The sequence below is a fragment of the Protopterus annectens genome, chromosome 5.part0, assembly GCF_019279795.1.
Source record: "Protopterus annectens isolate FY-2018-M chromosome 5.part0, PAN1.0, whole genome shotgun sequence".
Taxonomy (NCBI): Eukaryota; Metazoa; Chordata; order Ceratodontiformes; family Protopteridae; genus Protopterus; species Protopterus annectens.
The window spans coordinates 1,182,635,419-1,182,658,420 of record NC_056735.1 but is presented as its reverse complement, the minus strand read 5'-3'; the positions used below and the strand labels follow the sequence as shown (position 1 = coordinate 1,182,658,420).

The window sequence follows — 23,002 nt, the reverse complement described above, 5'->3', positions numbered from 1 at the left end:
GGCTGGTGCCCACCTCAACTTCAAGGTCCTCTCATACTTGAGGATCAATGAAAAACAACTTTCTTGCTTTAAAACAGTAGCAAACCACTTGCTACAACAATATGCACTACTAAAGTGCTTCAGCCCTTACTGTGAATGCTTATTGGCATTAGTTTCTGCTCTACTGACATATCAGTATTTGCTGATCATACATCCTAAAACCTTGCCTCTGAGGCTGCACCCCCCCCCCCTTCACTACACTCTAGCTGTGCGTTGACCAATGGTTCCCACTACCTTTGCTCAGATCAACCGTTCATTCTAGTGTAACAGGTGTCAGGTATTCCCATGATGCAGTAGAGGTCTGCAGCCCATTTATTCTTGCACAAGATCTTCAATCAACCCTCCTTTCCCCAGTAAAAGTCAGGTGGTAAGGAGTAGGCCAGCTTGCTGGTTCTCACAAGTGATCTGCCCTCTCCTTGTGGGAATACACCCTCCTCTTGGTTGCTCCGTTGAGTCCACAATTGCTAACTCTCAAGGAGAAGAGTGCCTCTACGTGCTACATTTCCCATGGCTACTTAGTGCAAATGCACTAATAGAAGTGTAAGCTCAGCCAGCTCCGACCTCCACTAGATGAACACCCAGCACTGCCACTAGGTTTTGCCCATGTGGGCAAGACAGAGAGACCTCCCTCTCACCCCAAGATGGACAAGCTGGCAGTGGCCAGGCACTGCCATCCTCTCAGGCCAATTTCTACAGGCAGCTGAGCCCCTATTCAAACGCAAGTCACTTGTGAAGTAGTCAGGGCTTTATCCCTCCATGCCATGGAAATGTGGGATGTCTAAGTTACCTTTTCATTGCTTATGTTTCCTTTATTACTATTCTTTTTAAGTTCATTAAATCATCAGCACAAAACTGTTCTTATTAGGTAGTGCAGTAAAACAAAAAATCTTATTCTAGAAGCTACCTCTATGCTGTTTGTCTCCCAGCAATGAAATATGGAATGACTTATGAAATTATAAAATCCCATACCCTGGCATTGGCACATTTCTATGATCTACATAATTATTTTCCACAATTTTTTTAGCACAAAGCAAAGGGAAAAACAATAGGATTAGAAAGGTTGGGGGAGGGACATAGCTTGTTTCTCATATTTGTCTAAACAAGTCTTGATAGGGATGTGCAAAATATCTAATGTGAAGGAAGGGTGAGATGGATGTCTTGAAATGGGGGTGTTATCTTTAAATATCTTTAAATAAAGAGCATTTTGCATCTTAAGAGTTTTACCCTGAAGTTGGTACATTGTCAGTGTCATCCAGTGTTAGCAACCATGACACCGGAGGTTTACACCTACTACTTGAACTTTGGGTCACTTTCTAATCTCTGCTTTGTAAACGTTCCCAAACATGCCTCATGTGCTCTGAATCTGAGTGGTTTGGGTTGATTTTCAATTAATTTGTCTGTCTGCTTATATGGTGTTGACTGGATCACCTGTACATCTTAAATCTTTGCACATAAAACTGACCATCTCTGACAGTGCAGAAAAATATAGTCCATAGGATGATGTCGACAACCACAGTGACTATTTCACATTCAATTGTCCAATTAACCATGGGATGAGAAGTGAGGCTACTATAGGAGTAATTTCTCCACTGCATTCTTCAGTTCTGTCATTGTTCCTTGGCTCTATAACCTCTTCAGAAAAGCAGTTCCAACCATTCACCACTGCTGCACATCATGACACCCAGAAAGACCACATGGTACTCCTAATATGACAAATGACAAATGCATGCTTAGTAAATCGCTGATTCTACCTAATGATTATTTCTATCAACCCCAGTAAGGACGATCTTGCATTTTCTTACTTCTTGAATTTAGTCATTGTTTTTACTCATACTGATTGTGAAGGAAAATTATTTCCTATCATGTCCAGCCTTTGTATGACAAAATAATTTATCATGTCTCCTTTGAGCTGCCCACCTTATATATTTATACCATATTATATTGCTGTTAGTATCTCTTTTTAAATGTGGTGCCCACTTGGACTATATGAAGTATCTTGAGACACTTACAGTTTTCTGTCATATACTTTTGCTACCTTCTTTCCTCAAGGTTATGCACATTAAACCCTTTTAGTCATTATTTATATGACCTATGCTGCAAAGCAGACCATTTTCCACTCCTCCAGTGAACTGCTTTTATCCTGTCTCAATCATTATACTGTTGAAGACTTCAGAGCTACACCCATTCCTACAGATGGGATCTTAACAAATATTTACACAGAGAAATAATAACTACTGAACTTCTAATAATGACATGTTCTCCTGTACTTCTCAGGGTTCCACAAGCCAGTTTTCTTTCTTTTCACTGCTTCTTCATGCTTAAGTGAAGTCATATGGTTATTCCCAGTATCCTTCTTTTTTCTTTTTCCCACTGCTGAATGAACATCAGCACCACCCTAACTTTAATCAACCAGCACAATTCTTCATGGTGGGTGTGAGTCAGGCATGGGAAATAAACAACCAGCTAGATATTAGTGTTTTTCCTGCTTCACATTGTGCATGTCTGTAGACACTCAATAAGTGGTTGAATGGATAGTTGAGTGTGAGGGAATGTCTTCTGCTTCCATGAGTAATGCAACCTCTTATAAAGCCCTGTCCTCCTTGCAAAAGTCAATGTGTGATCTTTGATCTCCACTAGGGATTCTAGCATAGATTATGCACCTCAAATGTGTGTACCCAACCCTCCCGCGTGAGGGAGGAGAACAGGCATTGCCTTGTTGCTCTTCTCTCTTCCTCCACCAGTTCTTGCAATGCACAGGCTGCTAACTGAATCAAATATTATAAATATGAAGCATTAAAGTGACATAATTCATCCTCCTCCACTTGTTACTCAAATCTTATGGAAGGTGTGTTCAGGGGGTCATACTTGTCCATAGGGGTGTATACCAGTTACACTACACTGCAGGCACCACTGCAATCCTGTCTGACTTGTTCACTAATATTTTTGTGTTACTCTGTAAAATACCTCGCTATAGTATAAGTAGGGTGCATCCAACACGCCTTTCTGATCTAATGCTCCAGTTCCCCTGTTGAAGATATTAGATTTATTTAACATGACCTTCCTGTCGTGACTTCATATTACCTTTGGTCCTTCATCCAGTTGGCTGCTAGATTTTCTAAATTATTTTCTGCAGCATTGATTTGAAAGTTTTTACACCAACCAAGCTCAAAGTGATTAGTCAAAAGTTTCCAGCCTTAATCCTGCTCCCACTCTTGTAGGCGTAACCACATCTACCAGCAAGAGAACCTGTGACTCCTCCTCTAATTGGTTAAACCAACCAATCAGTGGTATTCTAATTCCCACACCCTTCTCACTTCTATGATTATTTTAACCAGTTACCTAATGTATTCTAATTCTCATACACTACTCTTACAATTAGTTAAACAAGTTACTTACTGGTATTCTAATTTCGTTATCCTACACCTATGATTAGTTAAACAGGTTACTTGGTGGTATTCTAATTACCTTACCCTACTAACTCTTATGATTATTTAAACAGGTTACTTAGTATGTTTTAACTTCCATACCCTTCTCCTATGATTAAACAGGTCACTTACTGATTTTCTAATTCCCATATCCTCTTCCTATAATTAGTTAAGCAGGTTACTTTGTGGGATTCTAATTCCTATACCCTAATCCCATGATTAGTTAAACAGGTGACTTAGTGCAGTCTAATTCCTGTACCCTACTCCTGTGATTAGTTAAACAGGTTACTTAGTGTGTTCTAATTCCAATACCTTCCTCGTATGATTAGTTAAACAGGTTACTTATTGATATTCTAATTCCTTTATTCTACACCTATGAATAGTTACATAGGTTCTAATTTCCATACCCTACTCCTACAATTAGTTAAAGCAGTTACTTAGTGGCATTCTAATTCCCATACCCTCCTCCTATGATTAGTTAAGCAGATTACTTAGTGGGATTCTAATTCCCATACCATAATCCCATGATTAGTTCAACAGGTGACTTAGTGTATTCTAACTCATGTACTCTACTTCTATGATTAGCTGAACATGTTACTTAGTGTGTTCTAATTCCCATACCCTCCTCCTGTGATTAGTTAAGCAGATTACTTAGTGGGATTCTAATTCCCATAACCTAATCCCATGATTAGTTCAACAGGTGACTTAGTGTATTCTAACTCCTGTACCCTACTTCTATGATTAGCTGAACAGGTTACTTAGTGTGTTCTAATTCCCATACCCTCCTCCTGTGATTAGTTAAGAAGATTACTTAGTGGGGTTCTAATTCCCATAACCTAATCCCATAATTAGTTCAACAGGTGACTTAGTGTATTCTAACTCCTGTACCTTACTTCTATGATTAGTTGAGCAGGTTACTTAGCATGCTCTAATTCCCATACCCTCCTCCTGTGATTAGTTAAGCAGGTTAATTAGTGATATTCTAATTAATTTATCTTACACCTATGAATAGTTACACAGGTTATTTGGTGGTATTCTAATTACCATATACAGATTACTTAGTGTATTCTAATTTGCATACCCTACTCCTACAATTAGTTAAACCAATTACTTAGCAGTATTCTAATCCCCATACCCTCCTCCTATGATTAGTTAAGCAGATTACTTAGTGGGATTCTAATTCCCATAACCTAATCCCATGATTAGTTCAGCAGGTGACTTAGTGTATTCTAACTCCTGTACCTTACTTCTATGATTAGTTGAACAGGTTACTTAGTGTGTTCTAATTCCCATACCCTCCTCCTGTGATTAGTTAAGCAGATTATTTACTGGGATTCTAATTCCCATAACCTAATCCCATGATTAGTTCAACAGGTGACTTAGTGTATTCTAACTCCTGTACCTTACTTCTATGATTAGTTGAACAGGTTACTTAATATGCTCTAATTCCATACCCTCCTCCTGTGATTAGTTAAGCAGGTTAATTAGCGATATTCTAATTAATTTATCTTACACCTATGAATAGTTACACAGGTTATTTGGTGGTATTCTAATTACTATATACAGATTACTTAGTGTATTCTAATTTGCATACCCTACTCCTACAATTAGTTAAACCAATTACTTAGCAGTATTCTAATTCCCATACCCTCCTCCTATGATTAGTTAAGCAGATTACTTAGTGGGATTATAATTCCCATAACCTAATCCAATGATTAGTTCAACAGGTGACTTAGTGTATTCTAACGCCTGTACCTTACTTCTATGATTAGTTGAACAGGTACTTAGTATGTGCTGATTCCCATACCCTCCTCCTGTGATTAGTTAAGCAGGTTAATTAGCGATATTCTAATTAATTTATCTTACACCTATGAATAGTTACACAGGTTATTTGGTGATATTCTAATTACCATAAACAGATTACTTAGTGTATTCTAATTTGCATAACCTACTCCTACATTTAGTTAAACCAATTACTTAGCAGTATTCTAATTCCCATACCTTCCTCCTATGATTAGTTAAACAGATTACTTAGTGGGGTTCTAATTTCCATACCCTACATCTATGATTAGTTAAACAGGTTACTTAATGTATTCTAATTCTCATACTCTCCTCCTATGAGTAGTTGAACAGGTTATGTAGTGATATTCTAATTCCTTTATTACACCAGTGGTTAGCTACACAGGTTGCTTAGTGATATTCTAATTCCTTTATCCTACACCTGTTATTAGTTACACAGGTTACTTGGTGGTATTCTATTTCCCATTCCCTACTCAAATTATTAGTTAAACAGGATACCTAGAGTATTCTAATTCCAGTACCCTACTCCTGTGGTCAGTTAAACAGCTTACTTATTGGTATTCTAATTTCCGTATCCTACTCCTATGATTACTTGCACAGGTTACTTAGTGTATTCTAATTCTCATATCCTATATCTGTGATTAGATAAACAAGTTACTTAATGGTATTCTAATTCCCTTATTGTACAACTATGATTAGATAAGCAGGCTACTTGGTGGTATTCTAATTCCTGTACCCTACTCACTCCTATGATTATTTAAACAGGTTACTTAGTGGTATTCTAATTCCCATACCCTACTCCTGTGATTAGTTAAACAGGTTACTTTGTGGTGTTCTAATTCCCATACCCTACACCTATGATTGGTTAAACAGGTTACTTACTGGCATTCTAATACCTGTACCCTACTCTTATGATTAGTTAAACAGTTTACTTAGTGGTATTTTAATTCTCATACCCTCCTCCTATCACTAGTTAAAACAGATTATTTAGTGGTATTCTAATTCCAGTGCCCTGCTGTCTTGATTAATTAAACAGGATACTTAACTGTATTGTAATTCCTGTACTCTGCTCCTATGATTAGTTAAACAGGTTACTTAGTGAAATTCTAATTTTAATTCCTATACCTTACACCTATGATGAGTTAAGCAGGTTTCTTAGTGGTATTCTAATTCCCATGGCCTACATCTATGATTAATTAAAAAGTTATTTAGTGGTATTCTAATTCTAATTCCTGTACCTTACTCCTATGATCAATTAAACAGGTTATTTAGTGTGTTCTAATTCCCATACCTTCCTCCTATGATTAGTTAAACAGGTTACATAGTGCTATTATAATTTCCTTATCCTATATGTATGATTAGTTAAACAAGTTACTTAGTGGTATTCTAATTCCCATACCCTACTCCTGTGATTAGTTAAACAGGTTACTTTGTGGTGTTCTAATTCCCATACCCTACACCTATGATTGGTTAAACAGGTTACTTACTGGCATTCTAATACCTGTACCCTACTCTTATGATTAGTTAAACAGTTTACTTAGTGGTATTTTAATTCTCATACCCTCCTCCTATCACTAGTTAAAACAGATTATTTAGTGGTATTCTAATTCCAGTGCCCTGCTGTCTTGATTAATTAAACAGGATACTTAACTGTATTGTAATTCCTGTACTCTGCTCCTATGATTAGTTAAACAGGTTACTTAGTGAAATTCTAATTTTAATTCCTATACCTTACACCTATGATGAGTTAAGCAGGTTTCTTAGTGGTATTCTAATTCCCATGGCCTACATCTATGATTAATTAAAAAGTTATTTAGTGGTATTCTAATTCTAATTCCTGTACCTTACTCCTATGATCAATTAAACAGGTTATTTAGTGTGTTCTAATTCCCATACCTTCCTCCTATGATTAGTTAAACAGGTTACATAGTGCTATTCTAATTTCCTTATCCTATATGTATGATTAGTTAAACAAGTTACGTAGTGGTATCTAATTCCCATACTCTACTTATATGACTAGTTAAACAGGTCCCATATCATACTCCTATGATCAGTTAGACACCTTACTTAGTGGTATTTTAATTCCCATACACTACTCCTTTGATTAGTTAAACAGGTTACTTAGTGGTACTCTAATTCTGTTATCCTACATCTATGATTAGTTAAACAGGTTCTTTTTTTTTGGTATTCTAATTCCCGTACCCTACTCATATAATTAGTTAAACAGGTTACCTAGTGAATTCTAATTCCCATACCCTACTCCTGTGATTTGATAAATGGGTTACTTAGTGGTATACAAATTCCATACTCTTCTCCTATTATTAAACAGGTTACCTAGTATAGTTTAATTCTTGTGCCCTACTCCTGTGATTAGTTAAACAGGTTGCTTACTGATACTGTAATTATGCATTCATATTCTTTAAAATGTCTTTGGAGGATGCCATTTAATGCCATTGTCTTGAGGACTTTTACATTTTTGAGCACTTTCAAGACCCTTTTCTTTGTGTAAGTACTGGAATAAACCACCTAATTCCTGGTTGTATTACTGGCTGGCTTTAGTGAAACTCCTTTCTATTCCTTCATTACTAGTTAGCAGAAGTAATAATTTAGTAGTCTTTTTTCCCCTAGTTCCATCCATTTGTAGTCTAATTATCCCTCTCTTTTTTATTCTTTCTTACTTTAATTACTTAATCTAGTATAATCTAACATAGGATAGTTACATAAATAAAATAAAATCTTCTTTCTTGATGGGACTGGTTATACCCTCCTCCTCCTTCAGTCAGCTCTTTACTTTTCTGAATGACTTCCCAGTTTTCATTGATATGAACTAATACATTGTCTGTTTATTACATCCGCGGTGGTGCAGTGGTAGCATTGTTGCCTCACAGCAAGAGGTTCTCCCGTTTGATTCTCGGCTGGAGTGTTGGGAGTACCTTCTGTGTGGAGTCTGCATGTCCTCCCCGCGGTTGGGTGGGCGTTCAAAAGACATGCGTAAATGGGTGTGCCTTTGTTGAAGGTTGAACGTTGAGCTGGCACCTCAGTGTTCATGAAAATCTACCGTCAATCATTAGCGGACTGGTGTTCCGCTGTGGCGACCCCTAACCGGGAAAAGCCGAAAGACAACAACAGCATTGTCTGTTTATGCTCTATCTGTTTTCTCATACATTTCTTAAAAGTAGTACATGTCCCTCACCTTTGAAACCATATATTTTAAAAACTACAGTGTTTTTAAATAGTATATTTTGGTGAAGCTCCATCCACTGAATTTCACAAATTAAGAAGACTGAGTTTTGTGGCATAAAGAGACAAAGCTCTCATTATGACCCAGATAATCTGAGTTCAAATACTGGCTAGGATACTACAGCCATTATTCATCAAAGGGTGGGGATGATTAGATAATTCTGGTCTCCCATTAGGGGGGAGGGAGTGGTGGTATATTTGGCTACTTGTCACCATGTAAGTGAAAGTCTGCAGAAACCTAAAATACTGCCATTAACTGAGGACATGGGTTTGGCACTATCAAGGTGGTAATGGTAGACATAATTGTAAGCATGTAGATGAGAATATGTACATGCAAAGAAGGAAATTTTAGCCTGTCATTGCAACACAACTGCCCGGCCAAGCTGCCAGATTGGTAGAGTGGTTAGGACTCATAGTCTTCATCTGAAATGAAGTGGGTCATTGTGATGATGAGTACGTGGAGTTTAACATTTGGTTGAATTCAAGCTCTATATAGTGTAGGTTTACAGGATTGCACAGGAAAATTCATGTTTGACTGAAAGGGTGGTGGTTGTGAGAATGTGAAAGATTCTGTTATAGCAGGTGCTGTATATGCATGAGTATAGATTTAGAATAAAGGTTAGGTAAAGGGATAGATTTATTGTTGCTCCTGTTTGCTGTTGTGCTTGTTTTGTATCCATTTGTCTTGATTAGTGGTACTGTTAGGGAAAAGGTTTTTAGTAGCTTAATGTGTATAATAAGGAGTTAGCAGATTTATATAATACACAATAAGACGTTTGGAGAAAAAAAGATAAAATGGATTTATTTCATATTTATTTCATATTCTCACCAAGTCCTTACTTAGTCTTTTGAGACAAAGTGTGTAAAACAAATATTGTTTTAAATAAATATGGCTTTAAAAGGTCTTTATTTTTCCTTTAGAATAAAAAAGGACATTTACTGATGTTTTGAACATTTACATCAATTGGATACAAGTGTTTGTAGGACAGCTATTACCTTTTTATCTTCATTGAAACCGTTGAAAAGAACCACCAATAGAAGAATATCTAGATGTTACAATATCATCACTTTTTCATGTTCATGGGTAAGAACTAGGTTAGCCACCCTTGGGGGCCACTTTAAGCTTTTTGTGCTTGAATTAACCTATCCCATTTAGTTAAAGATTGGTCTTACACACACCATGGTTGATAATGATATATTAACTGGATCATTCCATTGATAATTTGAGGAGACCAGTGTATGGTATAAAGCATTTTTGAGCTGCCTCTGTCCATTGTCCGTGTTTTAGTATCTAAACATTTCAGCACATGCTACATTGCTTTTTCTTGTAGTAACTACAGTGTACATAGACTAGTGCTCACAGGGCTGTTCATTGCACTCTTGATTTGGCTAATTGTGTTTGCTGTTCTCAGTCCATTCATTTAAGTGTTGTGAAAGAAGATTACTTGGTTTATACTGTACTGATGCTGCTAGCGCCCAAACTCTGTTTTTAATTTTAGTCCTAGCATCCAAACTCTGTTTTATGATTTCACTTTAAACCAATTGTTCATATCCATATTATTACTTCAGACCAAAGTTATAAAGTTGTTATTTAGCTGTGGAAGAATCAATGTGCACTCTTTTAAATCACACGCAGTGAATAGAGTGTTTGTGCTATTTTTCTCATGTGGCTGTCATCCTCACACAGCTTTTTTTTCAATTGGCTAACTTTATAATCATGTCCACCATATTAATACAAAACTTATTTTGAATAGTCTACCATATTAATACAGAATGTATTTGAACAGTGCATTGAAAGAGACCAATGTCAACCTCACTGTTTAAATACTGCTCAGTGAATACGCTGTGATCACCTTTGGTTTTATCTTACTGTTTTTCCCCGTGTAGATTTGCTAACTAGTTGTTTTTTGCTATAATCCACTAAACTGACCTTTTATAGTATGTTATTATCCTACTACACTCCTAACATTTTTTTCTCCTACCTCTTTTTATTTTTCCCTAGCTCTACTGAGTTCATTACCTAAACAGAAACCTTGTTTCTCCATCGCTGAAGTCCAAGGCCACTGCATAGTGTGACTACCTGCCTATAGTACTACATTTTGTCCCACTTGTATTAGTTTGAAACAAAGTATGTTTTACTCAGAGTTCTTTTCCAAATTTGTTTAAATTAAATAGTTGTTAGTTGCTTAATTTGCAGTTGTAAGAGAGCATGTTAGTAAGGTCGGCAGCCCACCGCCCATCCCCTCCAAACGGGAAAAGCTATCTGCTCTTATCTGTAAAAACCCTACCTTCTAACGGCAACCCATTTGGGTTCCTTCCATTGTATCTCATTATTCCTGGTGTCTAACCTGCTAGTTAACTTTCTCTACCCATATACCCCCGCATAAGCATAGTTCCAACAGATCTTTCTCTTGGATGTTCTACTATCTTCACAGTTGCTATTACTGATATTTTCCATTTGCATTACTCAGTCTTTTGTCTGACCTATCTCCACTGTACCAGCTCACAGGCTTCTCTACATGCAGTGTTTCTCATCCTGGAGATTGTTTTTTTTTTGGTTTTCTCCTAGAATTTCTGAGACTCACGTAAACCCACTCAGTTCACCCTCACTTCACTTGGGCTCACTCCGCTCCCTTACCCTATCCCCATTCCCACCCACCCCCACTTTTATTACATTTATACCTAATCACACCCACTTTTCCTCTTACCTATCTACTGCAAAATCACCCCACCCCCATCTTCCATACACACCCACAAGTCCTCCCACTACCTCCACAGTCCCACCTCTCATTTTCTAACACATAAGCTACCAACTTCAACTCATCACATAACTACTTGGCCCCCTCAACACAGAATCCACCCTCTAAAACTACAGCATCAAATATGCATTCCCACTTCTTCATACTGTACTACCCTACTCTAATAGGTCTTCTAAGTCTAGCCTACCAAGCCTCTGTCCTCCAATATGTCAACATAAATTATATATACCCTCAAGCACAAACACTTAATAACCTACAACCTCCCCCTAAGCCTTATATCTACATCTGCCCACAACTGTACAATGCCTCCAACTCTCTCTCCTTTATTCTTTCAGACATATACAAACCTCATACCCCAGACTGCCCACATTTAGACACCATCAAGAAATCACCAAACTAAAACACCTACTCCTACACTCAATTAGGCATATCAAACTACTAGCTGACATCCACCCTAACCCAGGTCCCATCAACAATATCCCTCCAACTACACTTCCCACCCAAAACTCTTCTGTTCATACCTGTATTCCAACACCCTCTAAAGCTGACCTATTGATAACCAATTTCAACCTCAGAAGCCTTGTCAATAAAACTACTGATTTTCAAGCTATCCTAGATACCTATTCTCCTGACATAGCTGTTATGACAGAGACCTAGTTAAAACCCCACATCAAGGACTCTGAAGTTACCTTCAGCAACTATAACATTATAAGACAAGATAGACTAAACAAAAGAGGTGGTGGTGTAGCTATCATGTTCAAAGACCCACTAAAGCTAGAAAAACTAAACTGCACTCCACATGACCTCCCGAAATCAGAAATTCTCATCACCTGCCTTCAAATAAATCCTCATAAATCTATAATTATCATTGCAGCATATCTACCCCCTGGTAACAACCGCCCCAACATAGAACTTCTCCTCTCATGGTCTGCCCGCTCATTCAACCAAGAAACCATCATCCTAGGTGATTTTAATCTCAACTGGCTCACCTATTCTTCAGACTGCCCTACTAACATTATTAATCTATACAATTTTTCCCAACTCATAAACTGTCCCACTCGCACTTCCAAGCACTCTAAAAAGAGGCTCTACTAGACTGGAAATTAACTAACAAACCAAACCTAAATGACCATACCCCCACATTTCTACTCAGAAAAAGAATCCAGAATCCACATACAAGCTTACAATACTTTCAGAATCATCCGCAGTAAGAACCATTTCTCACCAGAGTTACTCAACCTATTACTTCAATGCTGTGATTGGCCTCCATTAAAAAATTGAAACCTAGACATTGCAGTTGAATTCTTTAACACAAAATTCATTGAAATCCTAAATAGCCTAGCCCCCACCAGAAAAATATTCTCCAAAGCCAAGCAACTACCATGGCTTTCTCATGGAGGCAAAATAATTAATTAAACAAAGAGATAGAGCCAAATCATTATACCTGTCCAACAAAGACAAACCCAACCTTACCACTTATCAGCAATTAAGAAACTAGACTAAGACAAAAATTAACTGTGATAAAAAGCACTATCTCCAAACCGTTCAACAAAAGTTCCTTCACAACCCACAAAAATTCTGGCAAACAGTAAACCTCTTCCTCAACTCTGGTAAACCCCCCCTCCTTCTACAACCAATACCACCACACCCTTATCCTCACAATTTAACTCACATTTCATTACCTCTATCTCCTCCCTGCTTGCCACTAATAAACTGCCCCTTACCCTCCCCTCACTATGCTCTAGTTCCACCAACTCCCTAGCCTTTAAACCAATTCAAACTTCCTACATTAAAAAGCTACTAAGCAAGGTAAAACCTTGCTGCCTAGTGACTGACCAACATCCTAATGAATTGCTAAAAATTGCTGCTCTATCCATTGTGTATCCTATCTCTATATCAATCAGTTGTTCTATCTCCAAACAATATGTGTCCCTTCTCTGGAAAATTGCTAAAAATTGCTGCTCCATCCATTGTGTATCCTATCTCTATATCAATCAGTTGTTCTATCTCCAAACAATATGTGTCCCTTGTAGTATTCGGGCTGGTAATGTGGTTGTTGTACTGTAGGGGCGCTGTGGGAAATTCAGCATGTACTGTTGGTTCTGTATTCTCTGGTAACTTGTTGCTTCTGGTGGTTAGATGACTTGCAGAAGTTGTGTGAAGAAGCATGGGTGCACACCTGGAGGCTCTTAATAAAGAAAGGCCTTACAACTCTATAAACCGTGTGGTCTCCTTCCTTACCACGATATAACATATTGGCGACGAGATGGGATGCCTCCGAGTCCGCTGCGAGTAAACTGGTGAGCTGTAGTTCATGTCGGATGACGAAGAGACGGGGCCTACTGGAGTGATGTCTGGTTCCATGTTGGGGTCACTAGTTGCATACGACTGTCAGACACAGACCTGGGAGGAGTATTGTGAAGTGTTGGAACATTTTTTTGAGGCAAACCAGATAATGGAAGCGGGTCGGAAGCGAGCCATATTGCTAAGCTCGGTGGGCAGTAAGACGTACAGTCTGATGAGGAACTTATTGAGTCCGGATAAACCGGGGGATAAATCGTTCACAGAGTTGACGAGTTTACTTCAGTCACATTATAACCGATAGTCCAGAGGTTCAAGTTAAATTCAAGGACTAGAATGGCTAATGAAACGGTAATGGAGTATGTCGCAGTGTTGAGGGAACTGGCACAACATTGTGATTATGGGGACAGACTGACCGAAATGCTACGAGATAGGCTCGTATGTGGCATTGCAGGCGCCCGCATACAACGCAGATTGTTAGCGGAGCCTGACTTGTCGTTTGAAAAGGCCTTGAAGTTGGCACAGGCCATAGAGACAGCGACTAAAGACATTCGTGATTTACAACAGAAAGCCACGGAAGGGGTTGGAAGCAGCGACCCCACTGCCAGTGCATAAAGTGGTCATGGAGCATAATTCTCACGGGAAGTCTGGTCAGTATGCTTGTTACAGGTGTGGAGGTGAACATCTGTCACGGAACTGTCATTTTTTAACTGTAAAATGTCATGCTTGCGGGAAAAAGGGCCATGTAAAGAAAATGTGCTGCTCAATACCCTCTGGAGGAAAAAAGCAGTATGATGGAAAGGAAGGAAAGCGAAAACAAAAACGGCAGTATGCACACCACATGCGTGAAGTTACAGATCAACCAACCAGGGAAGCCGAAGAAGTGTTCACAATGTTTAACGTGAAAGAGGCCAGGTGGGAAAGAGTTGATCCCATTAAAACCCAGTTGGACTTAAATGGTAAAATGGTACAGTTTGAAGTGGATACGGGGTGTAGTGTCACAGTTCTGTCAAAGGCTGAGTATGGGAAGTTATGGCCTAGAGAAGCTCGGAAGCTGCAGGACTGTTCAGTGACTTTGAAAACCTACGGGTGAAATAGTTCCCACGTTGGGAATGGTGAAAATGAAGGTTAAATATAAAGACCAAGTCAAAGAGTTGCCAGTCATGGTGGTAGCAGGTAAGGGACCAAACCTGCTAGGCTGGGTGTGGTTAAAGGAGCTAAACATGGACTGCCTACAGCTCCATAAGGTAGAACAGCCGGGCCTGACCTTGCAAGAGGTGCTAGAGAATAATGAAGAAGTATTCAAAGAGGAACTGGGGACCTGGAGGGGTCCACCAGCAAAGATACACGTGAAAGAAAACATAACGCCAAGATTTTACAAACCCCGTCCTGTACCATATGCAATGAAGAAGAAAGTTGAGTTTGAGTTAGAGAGACTCACTAAGCAAGGTATAATTGAACCAGTAAAGTTTGTGGAATGGGCCGCACCAATTGTTCCAGTATTAAAGCCAGATGGTGCTGTACGTATATGTGGTGACTACAAGTTAACAGTGAACCAAGTCTCGAAGCTGGAGCAGTATCCTTTGCCAAAGGTGGAGGATGTGTTTGAAAAGCTGTCGGGAGGTGAAAGGTTTAGTAAACTGGACCTTAGTCAGGCATATCAACAAGTAGTGCTGGAAGAAGGGTCAAAGGCGTATGTTACCATGAACACACACAAAGGTTTGTTCCAAGTCAATCGTTTACCTTTTGGGGTTTCCTCGAGTCCAGCTATTTTCCAGAGAATAATGGAGGGACTGGTGGCAGGAATTCCAAAGGTAGCTGTGTATTTAGATGATATCCTGTTGACGGGAAGGAACATTCGAGAGCATCTGGAGACGCTGAATGAGGTGCTGAGTCGACTGCGAGAGGCAGGCCTACGGGTGAAGCGGAGTAAATGTGCTTTCATGGCAACGGAAGCAGAATTCCTGGGCTACAAGGTGGATGCATCAGGCCTACACCCCCTGCCAAATAAAGTGGAAGCCATTCAACAGGCACCAGCACCCACAAATGTTACAGAACTGAAAGCCTATTTAGGCTTACTTAACTATTATAACAGGTTCCTGCCAAATCTGTCAACACTGTTAGCTCCTTTACATAAGTTATTAAGGAAGGAGGCTCAGTGGTCGTGGAAAGAGGAACAGGACAGAGCATTTGAACAGTCAAAGGAACTAATGCAATCTTCAGAGGTTTTGGTGCACTACGATAGTCACAAGGACTTGATTTTGTCATGTGATGCCTCACCCTATGGATTATGGGCTGTGTTGGCACACCGGATGCCAGATGGACAAGAGAGACCCATTGGGTTCATGTCACGAACTTTGACGCAAGCAGAGTCAAACTATTCTCAGATAGATAAAGAGGGTTTAGCTGTAATGTTTGGAATCAAGCGATTTCACAAGTACCTCTATAGGAGGAAGTTTACTATTTGCACTGATCATAAGCCTTTGTTGTCATTATTCAACGAGATGAAAGCCGTACCGCAGATGGTTTCTCCCCGCATCCAGAGATGGGCTGTAACGTTGAGAGCTTATGAATACGAGATTGTTTATAAGCCTGGAAAACACCATGGTAATGCAGATGCACTAAGTCGTTTTCCGATGCCAGGGCATATCCAAGAAGAGGAAGCGGAGGACCGAGTTTTGATGATGGAAGACATAACATTGGTGTCTGCTAAGGAACTGAGTGTTTGGACACACAAAGACCCGGTGCTTGCTAGAGTGTTTCAGTGGGTCCAGCAAGGCTGGCCAGTCCAACAAACGGATCCAGTTTTTCGACCTTATGAAGTGAGAAAAACAGAGCTGAGTGTGCAAGATGGATGCGTATTGTGGGGGTGATAATTCCGTCCCCAGGAAACAGCAGTTGCATCAAGGTCATGTGGGCATTACCGAATGAAGGCCTTAGCCTTATTTTGGTGGCCCAAGTTGGACCACGAGATTGAAGTTGTTGTGAATGAGTGTAAAACATGTCAACAACATCGCAACTTGCCGGTGGCGGCGCCACTACATCCATGGGAGTGGCCGAGTAGGCCTTGGCAGAGACTTCATATAGATTATGCAGGACCATTCATGGGGGCCATGTTTTTGATAATCATGGATGCTCATTCGAAATGGATGGATGCTTATCAAGTCAAGACACCCACTTCTCTCGTTACTATTGAATGCTTGAGGAGGAGTTTCAGTAGCCAAGGACTGCCTGAGACTATTGTATCCGATAATGCTTCTTGTTTTACGAGTGAAGAGTTCAAGGGTTTTCTGAGAAAAAATGGAATCGTACATATCACATCAGCACCCTACCATGCAGCTACAAATGGTTGTGCTGAAAGAGCTGTTCAGACTTTTAAAGCCATGATGAAGAAGTCTGGAGAAGGAAGTATAGCAGCAAAAGTATCAAGGGTGTTATTCAACTACCGTATTACACCACAATCTACCACGGGTTTGTCACCTGCTGAGATGTTGCAATTGAGATCCACGTTGGATCTAGTGTATCCAAATGTCCGAGCTAAGGTGGAGGGACCCAGTGGAGGCAAAAGAATGTCATGATAGACGACGGAGAGCGAAGTTTTCTGGAAGGAGATGCAGTGATGACGCGAAATTTCAGTTATGGACCTAAGTGGATTCCAGGGTTCATTGTCAAGAGCACAGGACCATTATCGTACCAAGTGAGGTTGAATGGAGATTTCGTAGTGAGGAGACATGTAGACCAAATTCTGAGGAGTGAACAGAAGAAGGATGCCATGGAACTGCTGGCCTCGGAACTACCGTTAAGTTCGGAACCAGGGCTCGCAGTGGCAGGAGGATCGCAAATTGAGGGAGACCGCCAGAACGTGGAAGGAGAGGTTTCTGTGGATCCAACCGTTCCAGGGAAGGACACACTGATACCTGAAGTGGTAAAAGTGACACCGGAGTCACCTAAGGTGGTACCACTGCGCCGTTCTAAGCGTGTGCTGGTTAAATCTAGTTACTTGAAGGACTATCAATGTTAACAAAAGTACATGTATAGATTACCAGCCTTAAAAAAATAGTAGATGGTATGGTAACCAGTTAATAACTAGCCTGTTATTTACAAGTAAATGATTAAATGCATTGTGGAACTCGTTCCCTAGTTTTGCTTATGTAAGACAGTATGTCTTAGCTTAAAAGGGGAGGAATGTAGTATTCGGGCTGGTAATGTGGTTGTTGTACTGTAATTCAGCATGTACTGTTGGTTCTGTATTCTCTGGTAACTTGTTGCTTCTGGTGGTTAGATGACTTGCAGAAGTTGTGTGAAGAAGCATGGGTGCGCACCTGGAGGCTCTTAATAAAGAAAGGCCTTACAACTCTATAAACCGTGTGGTCTCCTTCCTTACCATGATATAACACCCTTCTCTGGAAAATTGTTCACATCATCCCCCTCCACAAGGGTGGCTCCTCCAGAGAAATCTCAAACTACCACCCCATAGCTATCCTCCCACCCTTAGCAAAAATCCTGGAAAAATGCATTCAGCTTCAACTACTAAACCACCTGAATGCCAACTGCCTTTTATCAGATTCTCAGCACAGTGTTAGACCCAAGTATTAGCACAGCCTTACTATCCTTCCCCAATACCATTCACCACCTAATGAACAATGGACAACTACTATCCACAATATTCCTGGACATGTCAAAAGCCTTTGACACCATCTCCCACCAACTACTTCTAAACATACTTGCTACATACAACCTCAGTCCAGCATCCCTGGCTTGGTTTCTCAGTTATCTTTCTAACCATCAACAGGCTACTAAATGAGAAAACAAACTCTCCCCTCTACTACCAGTGAACACTGGGGTACCCCAAAGATCTATACTTGGCCCCCTTCTATTTATCATATTTACTAATGAACTTAATACAGCTATCCAACTGGCAGCGACCATACAATACGCTAATAATACTTCACTTATCTGCTCCGCCCCTTCCCCGCAAGAACAAAAAGAAAAAAATGCAAAAAGCTTTTCTATAAGTAGAATCTTTTTTAACAAACCATCAACTCATTCTAAATCCTAATAAGACAAAATTAATAATCTCGTGAAACAAAACTACCGAATCAAACTGCCCATCCCTCTATATTCACTCTTCAAATGATACCAAAAATGAGCCTACAAACCAGGCCAAACTCCTAGGTATCAGAACAGATGACCATCTCAAATCTGATATTCACATCTCCCAAACTGTCAAAAAAAGTAAACTCCAAAGTAGGTGCTCTCTACAGAGCCAAACCATACCTAACTCTCCAAGCCAGGCTAGCCACTGCTAGGTCACAGCTACTATCTACACTTCTCTACTGTTCACATATCTTTACTAACTTATGTAAGACAGACCTGCACAACCTTGAATCCTGCTATAATAAAATTGCAAAGTTTGCCACTGACCACCCCCATAAAACACACCATTGCTCTGCTCTTCTTCAACATAACTGGCAAGAACTCCCTAATCTGTTAACCTTAAACCAACTAACCCTAGCTCACAAAATCACTCACAATCCTCATAGCTGCCCGACAATCTAAATCTTACTCCAACTACAAGTAAACAACAGGCCCCTTAGATCTTCCAGTAGGTCATTACTCAGAATAACACAGTCACATAACTAGAGTGGTGACTCCATCTACTCAAAGTAGCTAAGTCCTGGAATGCTCTTCCCCAAAGCTTACAATGCATCCCTTGTTTCTCATCATTTAAAAATAGATTAAAGGAACATCTAAAAAGCAACTGGCTCTGCCCTTGTTCTCCACCTGGATAACCACTCTCCCTTATGCTCTTTTATACCTCTACTATACAGTTTTCCTCTGTTTACAGCTCCTATTGTCTCTTTTTCTCCCCTCAAATTGCATCCTCACAACCTTAGGTCTGCACATTTTTATTTTTTCTCTAATTTTCACAAGCACAACATTTTTCTTCCTTAACAAAGTTGCATACCTCACAGTCTAGGCCTGATTCACTGTTTGGAATCAGCTAATAACTACTCATCATGTTCAATGGAGTACATTTTTAAAGCTGTCTTTCTACCAAGAAAATTGCTAATGAATCATTTTGTTTGTAAAATGTTGATACTCGTTGTAAATATGTTTTTATGTTTTTGTTAATGTAGTAATGTAGATTTCTGTTAAAGTAGTAATGTAGATTTTTCTTTTCTTTTGTTCAGTTCTGTATTGTTTATGTATGGAGCCCCCCCCCCCCGCCGAATCTCCACTGAAAACGGGCCACCAGCCCAGTTGGACACTACCTGGTAAACAAATCTAAATAAATAAATAAATAAATAATAAATTAGTAGTACAGAGAGCAGCCCTGGGGTAAAATTTCTGTTTCCTATCCAAAGATCTAAGCTGTGATTGAATATAGACAGGGTAAACTTTGTTTTATGTGTCTGGGGAGTCTGTTCCAGAGCAGCAATATCTTCTGAGAGATATACTTGTTCCTCCAAACAATTCTGTTTTTGTTGCAGAAGACATTTTTATCACTAGACTGAGTATTTCTGATCCCATTTGGCTTGCTGATGTGCAGTAAATCCATCAGTATTGGGTTGGAGGATGCCTTGTATGCTAGACACAGGTCGGATATCAAGTATGATGACATGGGTTTGAGTAAGTTCACATAGGACATGTTGTTTAGGCCTTGTATTGGTTTAGTAAGGTATCTCTTTGGATGTTTAGGCCTTGTATTGGTTTAGTAAGGTATCTCTTTGGATCTTCCATTTGTTGCATGTGTCTGGGCAGACACATGCCAAAGGGGGCATTATATTCAGTGACTAGCCTAATGAGAGCTGAGTAAAGGGGGACAATGACACCCCTAGATCTAGAAAGAATTCCTTTGTTTATAAGTCGTGCAATATAGAATGACTTTTTTACAACAATGGACACATGTTGGTCAAAAGTTAGGTCATTGTCCATTGAAGTTCCCAAATCCTGAACAACTAGGTTAACTCTTAGGGACATGTTATTAATGTGGTAGTTTCCTGGGATAGATGACTTCCCAAAGGATACAATAATGCATTTTCTGGAATTTAGTTTCAATCCATGATTTTGGCATCAGTTATTTGTTTGGGAAAAACCTTCCTGCAGCTTGCTACTGAAGGTACAGCATTATTACTGTGAGAAAGTAGTAAACTACTTAAGGTATCTGCACTACCATGTCCTCTGTCTGTTGTGTACATCTTTCATACTCATAAACTGCTAGCAGTATAGTCCACCTCAAAACTCTTGAGATAGCATTTGTGGTATTAGTTTCATCTTATTCAGCACCAACATTGATTGGCTTATGAACTGGTTCAGTGGTAATGTGCAGCCATAAATATAGTTATTATGCTTCCTTACTTTAAAATGACACCAGACATTTGTTTACAGACATTCTAATGCCAGACCACAGAATAATGACTTCTGTTCAGGAAACTAGCATTTACAAAATAGAAACTGGTGATCATTTTGGGTCACTTTTAGTCTTCAGAATAAAACTCACAAAGATTGCTGTATGTAGGGAATGGACTTTGGAGGTTGCTATAGTAAGACGAAGGATGTAACAGGAAGCAGAAGAACCTAAAGGGGCAGGGGTATCCTGGATTTAGTTTTGACTAATATGGAGCATTTGCTAAGTGCTCCAGTCAAGGAATTACATGGAAAGCATGGTCATGCAACAATATCATTTAGAATATCAATTTGACTAGTGAGAAAAATGAATGAAAATAACACTGGTGAGATTTTAAGTGGGACTGTAGAACGTATTTTAAAGAAAGGGAACTGAGAAATGGCATGTATTTCATTTTTGTAGCTGGAGAAGATGGAGTTAAAGTTTGAGATAGATGGAGACTGATACGTTCTGAAAAGTAGGGCAGGTGTCATAAGATTATCAGGAAATATCATAATACAAGACAGACTTTAGTCTTTTTCCAGTATGTTTTTTATGTTACTATGAAAGGTACAGTAGTTTCACAGCAGGTATGTGTGGGAAAGTGCGTTGTATGTAGGTTCCTGGCATTTCCCTGTGTATTAAGCTTTTTTTAGTTCTGCCTAATAGAGCAGCCTTTGGGGCTTCCTGTGAGAAAGTGTGCCAGAAATGACTGAGTTTACTGTCTCCCTGCTACATCAGCAGCCATGTGTTTATCAATAACAGCATGTTGCCAGCTGTGGACACACTGGAGTTCCCCTGTGGAATTACTAGGAAGAACAATTGTCAGGAACTCCAATGGTATGGATGTCCATTTGTTTAAACTTATTTACTGAAAATGCCCTGATGAATATCTCATTTTAAACACAAAAACATTGCCTTGTTTATGCCTTCCTCCACCTGTAGTTAAATCATACCTTGTCTTTCACGAAGAGTTTCAGTCCAAGTTTCTCCAGCCCTTCATGCAGGTAAAGGGTGTGCTCCTGATGCATTTTCCAGTAGTGCTCTAGCCCCTGCACAGAAAGATAAACACAGGATGACTATTTCTACGTATCTGCTATGCAGTAAACTTCATTGTTACCACTTATATACAGTGTTTTATCACTGAAACCACCAACAAACCCAGAAGCAACACTGACTATTAGTAGGCATTGGACTAGGGGCTGTATTTCATATACTTATGTAATAACAGGCTCTTTTTGTCTTCACCTGCATGCCCAGTGTGTAACAATGCATTGATCCATCTCTGTAAAACCTTACAGAAGTAGCATACAGAGACAATACATATGCCTTTAGAACTTTATCTCACATCTACGGTTTTCATAGCTGTAATTTATTTATTCAGTTCAGTTGAAATGGGATTACACAATAGAAATGTCAGCTAGAATTATCACAATAACTTATACAGGCACATTCTAAGACCTCTGCTCTATAATCACCATTTGTCTTTTTTTATGAGCTGGGTAAGTGTCCCTTGAAACTAAAATGTAACCTGCCAATAAAGTCCTTAATTTAGAAGATTCTGTTGGAGGAACCCTTTCCTTTTTTATGGGGAAGGAGACCATGTATATAGAGTTACACTGTACCCACTAAGATGCCCTGATCTCCAGACACAAAAAGAACTGGAGAAATAAAATTGCATAAAATTTGATCTACTTCAGGTGTGGCACTCTTCTTCGTGTGAAGAAGGATAAGGTGTTTGAAGGACCTATCATAAATAAGCTTTGGTTTTTTAAATTTGTCTCATGTTCACATAATAAAGTATGGTACCAAAGACCTGTATATCAATAACTCAAAAACTATATTTATACCAAAACCCAAATCTGATGCATCAAACCCAAATAACTACAGGCCGATAGCACTCATAAATATTGATATTACAATTCTTTGTACAATACTAGCTAGTAGAATCAAACAAATTCTACCTCACATTATATCTTCTGAGCAACTAGGCTTTATGAACAACAGACAAATATATGACAACACACTTACTATTGATTCAATCATTA

The 23,002-nt window shown here is 39.3% G+C and overlaps 1 protein-coding gene across 1 annotated transcript in view; it reads right to left on the bottom strand.

Annotated features, from left to right (window-relative positions):
* The window catches only part of AGXT (alanine--glyoxylate and serine--pyruvate aminotransferase), a 292,507-nt gene that overhangs the window by 50,887 nt on the left and 218,618 nt on the right, over positions 1-23,002 (bottom strand). Inside the window, exon 9 of the mRNA XM_044071050.1 lies at positions 21,911-22,006. Coding sequence (XP_043926985.1) covers positions 21,911-22,006 — 96 coding nt within the window. The remainder of the gene's footprint in view (positions 1-21,910; positions 22,007-23,002) is intronic.